The sequence below is a fragment of the Lingula anatina genome, chromosome 5, assembly GCF_051362555.1.
Source record: "Lingula anatina isolate TDL-2025a chromosome 5, LinAna3.0, whole genome shotgun sequence".
Classification (NCBI taxonomy): Eukaryota; Metazoa; Brachiopoda; class Lingulata; order Lingulida; family Lingulidae; genus Lingula; species Lingula anatina.
Window position 1 is genome coordinate 3,338,530 of NC_141771.1, and position 16,011 is coordinate 3,354,540.

General features: G+C 37.6%; 1 protein-coding gene across 2 annotated transcripts; it reads right to left on the reverse strand.

Moving 5' to 3' along the window:
- Positions 1–4,761: 4,761 nt before the first annotated feature.
- LOC147761485 (uncharacterized) lies at positions 4,762–12,191 on the reverse strand. 2 transcript variants are annotated; one of them, XM_087013315.1, is made up of 4 exons: positions 12,041–12,191; positions 11,376–11,500; positions 6,235–6,449; positions 4,762–5,722 (listed from the first exon to the last, which is right to left on the reverse strand). In XM_087013315.1, exons 3-4 carry the CDS (start codon positions 6,437–6,439, stop codon positions 5,328–5,330), a joined length of 600 nt encoding a protein of 199 aa, XP_086869441.1. In that variant the 5' UTR covers positions 6,440–6,449; positions 11,376–11,500; positions 12,041–12,191; the 3' UTR covers positions 4,762–5,327. The 2 variants fall into 2 exon arrangements, with proteins under 2 accessions (XP_086869441.1, XP_086869440.1); XM_087013314.1 differs by lacking the exons at positions 11,376–11,500; positions 12,041–12,191 and adding an exon at positions 7,359–7,553.
- Between the last annotated feature and the right edge of the window lie 3,820 nt (positions 12,192–16,011).

Below are 16,011 nucleotides of genomic sequence, written 5' to 3' on the forward strand. Positions count from 1 at the left end.
TCTTTTGTTGGTAGATGTCACAGTAAACAAATGTTTTATTACTTCCCCACACAAAACAGAAGACGTCTGTATGCATGACGCAACAGTGGATGCCAATCCCGGACTTTACCTATAATAGTAGATGTCACAGTTACCCATGTCAGGTCCTAGATTTATAACCTTTACTTTTTATTGAGACATTAAAATTGTGTAAAATTCTTTCTTGGATGCTCATGTACAAGAGCACAGCTAGGATAACAAACAAACATCCGTGTATTACGATAAAATTGTCCCCGTCTTGATTTTGATCTATGAAAATATGTATCCTTGTGCCCTTCTCCCCAAACAAAATGCGGGTATCCCCCCGCCCTCCCCCCGCGCCAAGTGTGCACATAAGGCTGTATGCACTTTGTCTTCTAGTTATACACAGAACACCAGCGGTAAAATATTCTTCCCCGACTATATTTTTTTCTATGAAAATATTTATCAATGTGCCCTCCCCCTCCCCATACAAAATGCGGGCACCTCCCCCGCCGCATCACCGTCTTCTGGCTACACAGACAGCACCAACACCAATGTAGTCTCCATCATTTTACTATCTCCACGTAGTATTACCTAACTTTCAACAGGTATTTTAGTGTCCAACAATAATAAAAACTTCTCCCAAGAACCGCCTTCCATGTAACTCGGTTCCAATCCTATCCGAGTGACTAGGTCCACCAGAGGCTGACCAGGAAAGTCTAGAGGAACAATGAAGCCAACAATGAGATGGGCAACGTTCTGTTGTGACGCCATGGATATTGCTCGTAGGAGATGACTAGTTACGTGGCTTTCCACATCATCTCTGTGTCCGTATAAATCTATATTGGTGTACAGACCGTGTGAGCAACGATATATCATGACTGCACTTATGAAGCTAGGTGTGCTGATGTTAACTGTGTTATGATCTCTTTGAAAAGATGCATAAACTTCACATTCTGTGGTTATAATGTCAGCATTGTTCGGATGGATGCTGTAAGGCACCCTGCCTAACACGGCAACATCGCCTGGAAACAGACCTTGAATTTGTTTTCCAGAAGCTAAAATATTGCGCAGGCCAGCTGTTGAAACCTTCGTCAACTTAGAGCTGGCTTCATCTTGGTTCATTTTTTGATTTCTTAAATCTTTTCCACCAACTAAACCAGGGCTTTGGAGCTGAAAACAAAACATTTTGCTCCTCGACACTTCTGAGATACTGCCATGTAATTTTGGTACCTCATCCACGTTTATCTTTCTTGTTAGCCTAAATCGCTCTAAGTTGGGGTGCTTCCTTCGCTCCTGTCTACCCATGTATGCCATCAACTCAGTCATAATTCCCTGTCCCCTGCAGGTCGGCTTCATCCTCCCGCCTCGTAAAACAAACGTGCTTTCACAGTCCACAATATGAGAGAGAGCAAAGCCAACAACTTCACCCGAAAGCTCCGCGACGTACCCAGTTATTAGCGGAGACGACATCAGTTGGTGGTAATAATGTGGAACGGAGTCCATGCCATCGTAGATGTTTTTGTTGATACTCACGACGGCGTCGAAGTCGTGGTGACTTGCTTTTCGACACAACACACCTTTATTCAATGTGTGAGCGCACCTGAGAAGCTTGCTGTTGCATAATGTGATGTCCGACTTCGGTAGTAAAAAAAGCGATTGACTTTCTTTTGTTGTGAAATCCAAAATGTTTCGAAAAGTACGCCCGCAAAGAAAGCACAGTCGATGCCGTAAATACATGTTTACTTTTGAGGCAGGCCCTATACAGTTAAGGTAAACAGCCAAAATATGTAAGATTTGTAAGTTACATCATGAGCAGCTATAGGTTCTATATTGTAGGTCAGGGCCCGTTTCACGAAGCTGTCGTTACTTAGACCCCATTCCCAGAGATTAGATCGACCTAACTCCCTGGGGGTTCACGCTAAATAGCTGTCAGCCGAGAGGGCACAAAAGTTAATTACCCCCTTACAGCTTGTAGTAGGCGGGACGGACATTTAAGCCGGATTAGGCCTATCTGACAGTAATCTAGTGAGACTCCCCGCGGGGATAGATCGATCTAAAATCTATGGGAACCCTTAGAGTAACTAACGAGAGAAATACCTTGCTTACTAACGTCACTAAAGAGAGCTTCGTGAGACGGGCCCCAGTTCAGGACAGGTCAGGACAAGGAGAAAACGTTTGCGCATGCGTTACAAAACTACGTTTTATGCAGACGACTGGTGTTTTGCAGGCTGTGAATTTCCGAAATATAGATGGATCTATAGATCTAAATGTATGATTTTAAGGAAATAAATCGAAAAAAACAACCGTTCAAGACGTCTTGTTTCAAATGCACCTCGTCAGCCGTGTGCGTAGCATGAAACTCATGCGGTTAGGGACTGGTCATAAAGAATTGGGGGGGGGGGGAGTTTGAGTAGGGTGGGGCAGAAGAAGTAGGGCTAGGTGACAATATTTTTGCCTACAAAAAGGGGTGGGACTTTTCGGACTATTGGCGGACTCTGACTCTTTGGGAGCCAAAAATATTAAGCTATATTTTCCGACTTGGTCACTAAATGGCGGTCCCACCCTTGCAAGTATAACAGTTCATGCTCTGCTATGACATCCCTATACTTACAGGAATTGGAAACTATTAAGGAGAGCAGGCCTTCTCTTCCGTTTCTTGGATTTTGCTCTATTTTCTTTTTGTCTTCTTCTTTTTTTTTTTTTTTTGCTTATTTGTTTATTAATTAATTAATTAATTAATTTATTTATTTATTTATTATTAGGCCTATTATTATTATTATTATTATTATTATTTGGTTGTTGACACGCCACAATCTGGCTACAGACGGGTAGGGCCTTCCTATTCTTAAGTTTCCCCTCTTATTTCTTCAACTGTTTGCAAGACCTCCAGAATTTCTCCATTCATTGACCTTACATCACCCAAGCTTGTCTCATTAAATTCGCGAGTACGTTCCTGACAACATTTTCGCTTGCTAAAATTTGAGAAAATTTTCACATTGTACTCCTCTATTCTTCGATTTCTTTCATTTGTCACCTGTATTACCTAAGTTACGTAGACCGTGCAGAACAACTTTGAATAATTTATATTGTCAGGACAGCTGACGTTACCGTGATACAGTATTGGTAGTTTGGAGTGCTTCTTGATTAAAGCTGAATTAAAATTCAGGAAATAATATTTCAAAAAAATTTTTTTGAATGGATTCTTATTTATCCCTAAAACTGTTGATGAGGCCAGGGTGCCCAGCTTGACATGCCTACTCCAGTGCTTGTCGTGTTATTGTTATATAAATACTCAGTAACTCGTCTACTTGTGTGATTGATTTAGTGTAGCCATTTGACCAAGGAAGATAAGGTGTAAGATTGTATCCCCGGTTAAGTCATGGCTAATTGCAAGGCCTAAAAGACTGCAGATTCCACCCTATCCACTTCTTTGCCATATTTAATATGGAAAGCAATTTCTAACGAATTTCTCGAGAGAAGGAGTCTGTTCGTCGCGGTGAAAGCGTGAAAATGATTTTACAACGATCTAACTGGTAAACAAGCAGATGGGTATTGCCTGCATCACAGCTCTGATGATGGGAAACTGACTTTGGAGATGAAAGGTAAGAAAAAAAATTGAGAGCTCCAGCACCGCGGCGGGTGCCCTAACTAGTCCTCATTTTACATTTTTTTTACCTCTGCCAAAGAGATCATGTTTTCACCCCTGTTTGTTTGTTTGTTTGTTTGTTTGTGTGTCTGTCATCAACATAACTGAAAAAGTTTTGGACCGATTTTGATGAAATTTTCAGGAACTGTCAGAAGTGGTCCAAGGAACAGATGATTAGTTTTTGGTGGTGATCCGGATCAATAATCAATCAATAATCAATAATCAAAAATATCGAAAATTTAGGGGTGAAACGGCATTGGATGGAGACTTTGCTGCCTTGGCGGAGGTCTGCGCTCTCACTCTCTGAGTGCTTTTCTAGTTAGTCCTTTGCTGTCATGCCTTAAAACAGCCAATACATATCAAAATCGTCAACAGGAGTACTAAACCCACGGATTTCGTGTGAGTGTGTGCAGTCCGTGTGTGTAAAAGAGACAAAATACCAGAATTATCAATGTATGGCCCACTCAACGTACATGTGCCTCCTTCTTGAGATATGGCCCTTGGGAGTTCTGGGCAGTTCTTGAGCAGGTAAGGTGGTTCAGTCCGTCATGCAGCGCTCTTGCAGTTAGTTCGATGTTGTTGCTCAGTACAAAGCAGGCCAATTCTTCTGTGTTGCCGTCAAGTGTTCGGGTCCCAAAGAACCACTGAAACACGTAACATAAACTGAATATAAAGGTTATTAATAATTTCGACTGCTTCGGATAGGCTTAGTCGTTTCATTTTTAAGATGTGCTTATGAGTTACGGCAGTATCAATGGTAGGTTCATCGCATTTTAGAAATTTCGTTATTATTATTTGACAAAAAAAAAAAAAAAAAAAAAAAAGGATTGTGGAACCTTTTAATAATTTGGTTAGATGCATTTTGCAGCTACATGTATGTTCATGAAGTTATTGTGTTTAAAGGTACTCTATACGGGATTTACAGTTCCATTTTTTTTCTTCGGAGAAAAAAGCAATTGCCCTTACACACGAATCATTACTCGATCCGTTCCTGCACTCGGAGTCGATGTTTTATTCCATTTCAATTAATTATTTATTTCTAAATGACTGGCCAGTCAATAAGAACTCAATTTTTCCTGTACATTTCATAAGGAACGATTGAATGTCTGGTACTACTTTATTTTAACCATTTTGAAGTTTTTAAAAATTGAATTGGGAAAGACTGATAGTTGTGCAAGAAAATGTACGCAAAGAAAATATTATACAACACGCTCAGTATATCGGTATAAATCTAATTGGTGCTGCCACTGGTGCGGTCGGTATTACTGACAATAGCCACAATAGTTCAGCAATTACAATATTCAGTAATTCGGAACTGAAATAGTATTATACTGTATGATTTAAAAAAAACTAACAAATTGGCCCCACTAGAATGTGGAGTACAGAATTTTTATATTGAAATAAATATTAGTGCTCTGTTTTACTAGCAGAAGTTCCTCACTGGAAGCTTGCCTTTCTTGAAATGGGATTTCTAAATACATTATTAAGTTATTATTTTAATATTTTTCTATGTACAAGTGTATATCTTGTTAATCGTTTTTTAACATAGTCTACGTAAACATTATGTAATAACTGCAATAAATAAATAAGTAAATATTCAAGTTGTAAGAAGTATTAGAATGTCCAAAATCTCATTTTTACTAGTACAGCAATGAGTGAGATATTTTCTTCTCATTTTCTACAGTGATGGTTTTCGTGAATTGTTCCGGCAATTTGTAGATGGCGCTGCCGTATGATGAACACGCGTGAGTTCAATATTTTCACAGCTGCTGTGACTGGCAAGCTTTTGTTCACGCCTAGGACTTGCGTCGTGAGGTATCAAAGGTGACCTCTCTGCAAGTGACCCTGACCTTGAACCTCGTCGTTCGGTACGTGACTTCAAACCCCGCCTACTAAGACGTCTGTCACCGCTGTCTGTTTGCAAACTAGACTTGTTACTTAAACCTTTCGGATCTTCGTTGCTAACTGTTGAAGATGGATGTTGTTGATCTGTTTTCCCCTGCAGGTAGTTTTGTTTTTGAGTGTCCAGAGCCGCCAGAGTAAAACTTGAAAACAGTGACGTCCTGTGTAGACCTGAAAGCAGTTTCTATGACATTACCGATGTATTATAAGCTTCACAGATATACGTGTGATCGGTTTTAGTGGCAACCTCAGAATCCAATAACTCCCACCCCTCCTGTAATTTACTTTTATTTTTCAAATAAATATTTTTCTAAAATGCAGGTACCGATGATTCTGGACCAGAGTTGACCAAGGAGTTTTGCAAAAACACTTTACTGATTTTAGAGCAACTTAAATAACATATATTATCATTAAAAAATGAAAACCTTTTTGTTTTTGGTTTTCACATGTGGTCCATCCTTCGTTTATGCCCTGAATCCACCCACCCCATCCCCTCCCAGCTTTTATTCTCTTTCAGAGGCCCGTTTTAGCTCTTACAAAATTAGATGTTCGCTTTACATTGGCGATATGGCAATTGATGTTCCCCTGATGTCAAAATAAATGAACATTTTGGTCTAAAAGTTAAGACCAATTTTCTGGCTAAAACACTTTCGTAACACAGATCCCAGTTCTTTCCAACTTACTGCCTTCACTGCGTTCTTTCACGTCCGCCACAGGAATGGCGCCTTCTTTCTTGCTCCCCTTCTTCGCATGTTTGGTTGCCGCAGCCAAGCCTTTCTTGGTAGTCTTCTTCGCTCCACGAATCACCCTGCAGCAGATGGAACAGAAGTCTAGAGGAGGAACTTCGTCCATCGCCCCCAGCTCTATTGCAGACACATAACGCTTCATCAACCGTCGCCTAAGATTAAACACATTATATTATATTATATTATATTATATTATATTATATTATATTATATTATATTATATTAATAAAATACAATATAAATCATGTAATTCATTCTATCATTTCATCGTATATTAAAATGTAGGGGAGGGAGCCAGCAAACGTACGTGACCAGTAAGAGCTCAATATAAACTTTCAGTATTTTAAAAATATAGGAAAATATATCCTATTGTTATATTGTAATGAAAATAAGTCATAAGTACTAATATCATTTGGTTCATTTAGTGAAATGAATTTTACAGTTAATGACTGATGAAACCTTTATGTCAAAGAGTCAAACAGTGCAAGTAAAAGGGCCAAACAGCAAAACTAATGGGAAGTAGCGGCCAGCAACAAGAGAGATTAGTTATCATACTTTAATGAGGAAGTAATGGAAAATCTGTATTAATAGAAGTCGTGAACTTAAGGCGACTCAGACACCATTACCAATTACGCAATTACAATACTTTGATTGATGGATTATATTGCAAAGTTATCGAAAAATGAAATAATAATAGATATTACGTAAGAGCGCTAGCCATGACACCATTACCAAATAAGGTAATGTTATTAAATTGACGGTTAGCTTAGAATAAAAAATTGTGGAAACCAAAGAATCCTTGTAATGACTCACGGTATTGGAAGGTGGCACGATAAGTAAAAGAAGAAGACTTTTGTGATTGTAGAATGAGAGTAGACTCTATACGAATTAATCTTTTTGGCGCCATAAGAGTATGTTCTTCTTAGTGTTAATAATTTGGTTTAAGTTACAATACCATAGTTATGATATGGAAAATGAACCCATATCCTATAATGCTTTTTTTTCTATCTATACATATACATCGCAATTCAATTGTGATTTTTTTTAGAATATTTACCAACCTTTCTCGGAGTGTCGCACAGCACAAACATAGGAGGAAACTAAAAATAATCACTGCCAGTGAAACCAATACAGCTAACCCACAGATGACGATAGGATCAACTTCTCCGTCGTTAGTATCTGTCATTGCTCTAGGTAAAAAGTGAGAGAAACAGCAAGTAGGAGAAAGAAAGAGAGAGGGAATTTCCAATTATTTTCACCATCATGAATAGATTGAAATAAATGAAATACATCTAAACAGAGAAATAAATGCTTGAGTTTACAACGAAAATAATTGCTGTTCACTAAAAGAGCTGCAAGCACAACAACTGCGTTTGAGTGGCTTACCTGATGCATTAGAGAGCATAGAATACTTTTTTTATTTACAGTAATCTGCAGTTTGTTTTGTTTGTTTCTATGGAAGTGCAGTGTGACGTCACAGTCTGCATATGTCGTCACGCGCAGGAGGATGCATAGCGTCATGATGCCTGTAACGTAGACAGGTGACACTCAGTTACAAGACTCCTTTCTTGGCGTACCGTGCTATTCATACATTTTTTAATTTGATTTATTTCACACTTAAAGTGTGAATTATAGTCTATAAAATATTTTTTAAAAATATTATAGATACACGGATGGCTCAAAAAGGTGAAAACACTTATTTGCACATTACGGTCAATATAGGTATGAACTGGTGACTATAGCAACAATAAGAGATTTTAATCTTAAAAGACTAGTAATAGTAGTAAAAAAATTAATAAAACATAAAAAGCCTTGCCTCTTAACTTTTGAGGACATAAAAGTAAAATTGAAAAATTATAATACAAAATCATGTCAGGGAAATCGGGGATATGTAGGGCCTAAAAGCAGATGTTCAAAATGCAAAAATCGCCACACTCCGGCATTTTGAAGCGTCAGGGGGCGTCAGGGGGCAAGCCGTGGAGAAGACAGGCTTGAGTCAAGGCTATATACATGCATGTAGTTTGGGCGTGGGGGCCCAAGGACAGAAAATTCAAGATTATGTCTCATATTTTAAATGAAATGTTTACATGAAAAATCACAAGCTTAAAAATGTTGGAAACTTGGCATTATAAAGTGGTAGGTCTATAGGCCTACGAGTGTCGTAAACGTAAGCATTTGGCAGAAAATTATCGTGACCATAGCCATTTGAACAAAGCAAATGTTTACCTTTCAGAACACAGTTTGGGCATTAATGTTATTGTTGTATTCTCATAATTTAAAGTGTTTGTTGTAGGCGTATTAATATTGACATGTGCATGTTTCGTCAGAGACAAAACATCTCGTAGGCAAAATGACAACAATTTACTTATTTACTCCGGTTCATAAGTTTTTATTTATTTTATTTTTTATTTTATTTTTATTTATTTATTTATTTTTATTTTGTATCATGTTCCAAATATGTTGTAGCAAGGAGTTATAACAGTCTGTTATATCTGCGTGGTTGTAGTGATTCAGTCATGGTATATTATAGCTGACGTAAGGACGTCTTTTAAAATAAACTTTATAAACTGTAACTCAGGGGACTTCGAGTCAAGACTTAAACATAGGTAACTTATGTTCCCCCAAAAAAAGTCCGGAAAAAAGGTTATTCTGGTCCACGCACTTGTCGACTGAAACACATATAATGTTTTTATGTGTAGTTTGACATTTCTTACATAATTTTTGCACCACGAATAAAAAAAAATTTCATTTAAGTTTTGGGTGTATTAAAGTGTTGAATGCCACAGCACAAGGAGAATGCTGCATTGATTGCTATAACATCCTGTGACGAATCTATAGACCACAAAATGTGACCCTTACAATATTAATTGAACAATGCAGTCTTCACGTAAAAAGGAGCTGCTTACTTTTCCGGTCACCACCTCTCTACCCTAAAGCGTGGTGTTTTTAATGGGTAGGCCCCTATAATATTAATTTATTGAAGTGTGAAGCATGGCTAGTAAATGCATTTTGGGCATAATGACGGATCCACTTTTTAATTCAGCTTAAATCAAGAAGCACTCCAAAGCTACTGTATCACGGCAACGTCAGCTACATTCACATTCATTTGCTCGTACCAAAAAATATAATATCCTCCCAGTGCTACATGTATGTTCTTAAAGTCATTGTGTTTAAAGGTACGGTCTACTCTATACGGGATTTACAGTACCAATTTTTTTCCTTCGGAAAAGAAAAGGCACTTTTCCTTACACAGGAATCATTGCTCAACCTGTTCCTGCACTCGGAGTCTATGGCTCTATTCCCATAGATTTTAGATCGATCTATCCTCGCGGGGAGTCTCACTAGATTACTTTCAGATAATCCGACTTAAATGTCCGTCCCGCCTACTACAAGCTGTAAGGGGTAATTAACTTTCGTGTCCGCCCGGCTGACAGCTATTTAGCGTGAACCCCCAGGGAGTTAGGTCGATCTAAAGTAAGTCGATCTAATCTATGGAAATGGGGTGTATGCTTAATTCCATTTTGAAATAATCATTTAGTTCTAAATGGCTGGCCAGTCAATTAGAACTAACAGTTTTTTGGCACTTTATTTTGACCGATTTGAAGTTTTTAGGATAAGAATTGGGAATGATAGTTGTGCAAGAAATGTACACATAGAAAAAATTATAAAACACGCCGAATAGGCCTATATCGATATAAATGTAACCGGTGCTGCCACTATTGCGGTCGGTATTACTGACTATAGACGCAATAGTTCAGCAATTACAATAGTCAGTAATTTGGAATTGAAATAGTATCATACAGTAGGCCTATGATTTAAAAACTGACAAATAGGCCCCACTAAAATGTGGAGTACAGAATTTTTATATTTAAATCAATATCAGTAGGCCTTCTCTGTTTTGCCAGCCGAAGTACCGATACGTTTAGAACCAACTTCCCCACTGGAAACTTGTCTTTCTTAAGTTGTAAAGGGATTTCTAAATAGGCCTACATTTAGTTATTATTTTAATATTTATCTATGTACAAGTGTATGTCTTGTTAACCGTTTTTTAGCATAGCCTACGTATTTACTATGTTATAGCTGCAATAAATAAATAAATAAATAAATAAATAAATAAAATAAATATTCAAGTTGTAAGAAATATTAAAAGGTCCAAATTCTCATTTTTTACAATGCAAATACTATTACAGCGATGAATGAGCGATTTTCTTCTCATTTTCTACAGTGTCTTTAAGTCGATCGCTCATCAATAGAAGGTTTTCGTGAATTGTTCCGGCAATTTGTAGATGGCGCTGCTCACGCCTAGGACTTGCGTCGTGAGGTATCAAAGGTGACCTCTCTGCACGTGACCCTGACCTTGAACCTCGGCGTTCGGCACGTGACTTCAAACCCCGCCAACTGGGATGTCTGTCACCGCTGTCTGAGTGCAAACTAGACTTGTAACTTAAACCTTTCGGATCTTCGTTGCTAACTGTTGAAGATTCATGAGGTTGATTTGTTTTTCCCTGCAGGTTGTTTTGTTTTTGAGTGTCCAGAGCCGCCAAAGTAAAACTTGAAAACAGTGACGTCATGTGTAGACCTGGAAGCAGTTTCTATGACATTACCGATGTATTATAATCTTCACAGACATTTAAGCGTGATCGGTTTTAGTGGCAACCCCAGAATCCAATAACTCCCACCCCACCCGTAATTTACTTTTATTTTTCAAAAAGGCAATCTTTTTTTTAATTTTGCTTTATGTCCTGAATCCACCTTCCCACCCCCTCGCCTGGTTTTACTCTCTTTCAGAGGCCCTTCTAGCGCTTAAAAATTAGATGTTCACCTTACATTGGCGATATGGCAATTGATGTTCCACTGATGTCAAAATCAATTAGCATTTCAGTCTAAAAGTTAGGACCAATTGTCAGGCTAAACTCTTTTGTAAAACAGAAACCAGGGCCAGGCGACCGAGCGCAAACTTCTCGATTCCATAACTCGCCCATACTCGCCCCATATAATACATTGTAGCCTCTATATGATATCACTATTCGCAATACGCGATGCTTTCGAGTTACGGGGCCCAGTTCTTTCCTACTTACTGCCTTCACTGCATTCTTTCAAGTCCGACACAGTGATGGCGCCTACTTTCTTGCGCCACTTCTTCGCATGTTTGGTTGCCGCCGCCAAGCCTGTCTTGGTAGTCTTCTTCGCTCCACGAATCACCCTGCAGCAGATGTATTACTTTGTTCATTTAGAGGAATGAATTTTACAGTTAATGACTGATGAAACCTTTATGTCAAAGAGTCAACCAGTGCAAGTAAAAGGGCCAAACAGCACAACTAATGGAAAGTTACGGCTAGCAACAAGAGAGATTAGTTATCATACTTTTATGAGGAGGTAATGGAAAATCTGTATTAATGGAAGTCGTGAACTTTGGTCCACTAAGACACAATCACCAATTACGCAATTACATTACTATGATTGATGGCTTATTTTGCTAAGTTGTCGAAAAATGAAATTATAATAGATATTACGTAAGAGCGGTAGACATCACACCATTACCAAATTAGGTAATTTTACTAAATTGACGGGAAGCTTAGAATAAAAAGTTGTTGAAACCAAAGAATATCTGTGATGATTCATGATATTCCCTATCTACATATACATTATAATTTAATTGTGAGATTTATTTTATTTTATTTTATTTTATTTTATTTTATTTTATTAATTATTTATTATTTTATTTGAGAATATATTTGCCAACCTTTTTCGGGGTGTCACACAGCACAAACATAGGAGGAAATCAAAAGCAATCACTGGCAGTAAAACCAATACGGCTAACCCACAGATGACGACAGCAATCACTGCCAATACGGCTAACCCAGAGATGACGACAGCAATCACTGGCAGTAAAACCAATGCGGTTAAAAGCATTGATCTAGGTAAAAAGTGAGAGAAACGTCACGTAGGTGAACGTTAGAGAAACTGCAAGTAGGAGAAAGCAAGTAGGAGTTTCCAATTATTTTCACCATCATGAATTGAGTGAATTAAATGAAGTACATGAAAATAGAAACATACATGTTTGAGTTGACAACGAAAATACATGTAATTGCTGTTTACTAATAGAGCTGCAAGCACAAATGCATTTATTTAACTTACCTGATGCGTTAAAGAGCATAGATTACATTTTTGAGTTATTGAATGATTTTATCCGCAGTTATTTTGTTTGTTACTATGGAAGTGCAGTGTGACGTCACAATCTGCCAATGACGTCACGTGCACTAGTATGCATAGTGTCATGATGCGTGTAACGTAGACCGGTGACAGTCTGTAACAAGGCTCTTTTCTTGGCTTATATATACATTTCTTTTATTTTGATTTAATATGATTTATCTTATGCTTGAAATGTGAATTATAAAATATATTATAACATATATTTAAATACACGGATGGCTCAAGAAAGTGAAAACCCTTATTTTCATAGTACAGTCCATATAGTTATGGTTTGGTGACTATAGCAACAATAAGAGATAAAGACTAGTAACAACAGTAAAAAAATTAATAGGACATAAAAGGCCCTGCCTCTTAACTTTTGACGACATAAAAGTGTTATTTAAAAATTGTAATACAAAATCATGTCAGGGAAATCGTGGATATCTAAAAGCATATATCCAGGTACTTCAAATTGCGAAAATCACCACACTTCCAGTATTTTGTCCGCCAAAACACAAGACTTACCGAGGTTCGAAGCGTCAGGGGGCAAGCTGTAGAGCAGACGGACTCGAGTCAGGGCTATTTAGTTTGGGCGTGGGGCCCACTCTTCGCGGTCTGCAAGTACAGTAATTTCAAGTGGCATATTTTAAGTGAAATGTTTACATGAAAACGCAAGCTTAAAAATGTTAGAAACGTGGCATTATAAAGTGGTAGGCCTATAGGCCTACGAGTGTCGTAAACGTAAGCAATTTGCAGAAAATGATCGTGACCATGACCATTTTAACAAAGCAAATGTGTAACTTTCAGAACACAGTTTTTAGCATAAATATTAATGTTGTATTCCCATAATTTAAAGTGTTTGTTGTATTGACATGTGCCTGTTTCGTCGGAGACATAACATCTCGTACGCAAACCGACAACAATTTTCTTATGCTCGGGATCAAAAGTTTTTATTATTTATTTATTTATTTATTTTGTATCATGTTCCAAATATGCTGTAGTGATTCAGTTATTGTAAATTATAGGTGAGGTAAGGACGTCTTTTAAAATAAACTTTATAAACTGTAACTCAGGGGACTTCGCGTCAAGACTAAAACATAGGTAATTTATGTTCCCCAAAAAAATGTCCGGAAAAAAGCTTGTTCTGGTCCAAGCACTTGTCGACTGAAACACATATAGTGTTTTCATGTGTAGTTTGACATTTCTTACATAATTTTTGCATCGCGAATAAAAAAATTTAATTTAAGGTTTCTTTTGTTGTCATCATGCTGTTTTTTTTTTTTTCTTTCTTTAATATTCAGTGACAAAAAAATCTAAAATGACACAAAACCGTTCTGCACATGCGCATTGAGGTAGATTGAAAGAAGTAACTTCCGGTATGACGATGTCGTCCTAAGTAGGCGCTATGTTTGCACTGAACTATGATTTTCCAATTCATAATTCAGTGGTTTTCGTCATGAGAGAGTATGTTTTTGATAATCTTATTACTACAGTATTGGGGGGAATGTTGGAAGTGAGCTTTTGATCGTGACTGAACTGTTTTGCTCTGTGTGAAAAACGTGGCAGATCTAAGACTCGTAGTATAAATCTTTTCACTCTACAATGTTCTTTCAATTCAGAGTTCAGTCATTTTCATTAAAAAGAAATTGTGTTTGATAATACTACAACTTTCTCTGCGGGGAAATGTTAGAAATGCATGTGCAGCTACGTACTGTAAGTCAACAGACTGCTACCCCCGCGTGAATAATCCGTCAGAACGGTTTAATCACGACGACGGTTTCTTCACGTGACACCGGACAGTCCAAAGTGAAGTTGTATGATATTAGTTGTGTGCGCTGTTGCGTGGCACGCATTCGCACTGGATGACCTGATGTGACCTGACAAGAAATAAAAACACGGTGCATTCTGTTGTCTTATGACGCGAAAGTGGTTTTTAAATATCAATCAAGTGTGACTGATAAGTATGAACGAATTACTGTAAATGAGAGCATGAACAGCAGTGAAGCGTTTGAAAATGCAGGCAAGCATGTTAGCAAAAGACAAATGCAATTATCCTAACGTGTGACGCTTGACCGGAAAATGCCTTAGGCCCTTAGTCCCGATTTTCTTTACTTTAGTTCAGATTTAAATGTGTGACGTGAGTATAATATTCATTGATAGCTACAGAGAAGAGTTTGGGATTTGATGAAAACAATACAGTGCCATTAGGTTACTGACAGTATTAGGGTAAGTATTTCTCTATACTTGTGGACAACGGAGTAATGACATTTTTTCTTTGATAAAAAGTATTTAAGTAGAGAGAAAAAAAAGAAAAGAAAAATATTAGCCAAAGGCACATGTGAATACCTAGCAAAAAAAAAAAAAAAAAAAAAAAAAAAAAAAAAAAAAAAAAAAAAATCCATATGCGGCCTTGGTAAAGATTTGATTAGAATAGTACCTGGAGAAACTTTCTCTTTTTAAAATAATTTTCTCAAGGCATCATCTGAAATACATGACATTTTTTTCGTCGATAAAAATTTTCTCAGTAGAGAAAGAATGAAAAATATAAGCCAAAGACACATGTGAATACCTAGTAAGAAATCAATATGCGGCCGTGGTAAAGAGTAGATGAGAATGGTACCGGCAGAAACTTTCTCTTTTTTAGATAATTTTTGTACGGTACATCCCTCAAGGCATCATCTGAAATACACGCGATCGCAATAGATGTATTCATAATTGCTGTCTGTTTTGATACATGTACCAGCCCCTCGGTATGTTTAATTTTATTACACATTTTAGTCTAAAAACTCTGAGTCTAAAAATTGATTAAGTTCCAGGGCAAAATACCTGAGTTTGAGGACTTATTCATTGTTATTGGCAGTCCAGCATTGAAGGACGCTCGAACAGCTAGCGTCATTAGTGCTTATATTCTATTTGCACAGCATCCATTCACCACACTGGTCTGTTGTCTACTTGAAAAGACGCAATGTTCCGTGAAAACACATATCGATTTGAATAAGCATCATGGCGTTGGGATGGACCGACAACCTTAGTACCCCCGTCACACTAGAGGAGGAATGAGCAAGAATGCCGCCGGAAAGACAATTCTTTGTACGTTCCTGGATATTCGAAGAGCATTCTAAAAATTCCGAGTGCATTCCAAATATTTTTACCCATTCTTGTGGCCGGCCCGAATATTTTGCTCATTTTAAAAACTTTCGAAGTGCATTCCAATTGGAAAATTATCGAATGGCATTTGAATAGTATTCTAAACTGCACTATGACTGCATTCTAAATATTCTCACGGCATTCCGAAGCATTCTAAACATTCTGATCACATTCGAGGGAGAACCGAAATGGCAAGACACTTCAAATCCTGCTAGAATAAGCCAGAATGCAACTCGAATGCATCTCGATCCTATTTCAGCCAGCAATCGAACTATACTCATACAGCATTCGAAGTGTATTCTAAATATTCTAACTGCATTCTGAAAGCATTATTCCAGGCGGATTCAAGCGCATTCTGAGTATGCCAACGACATT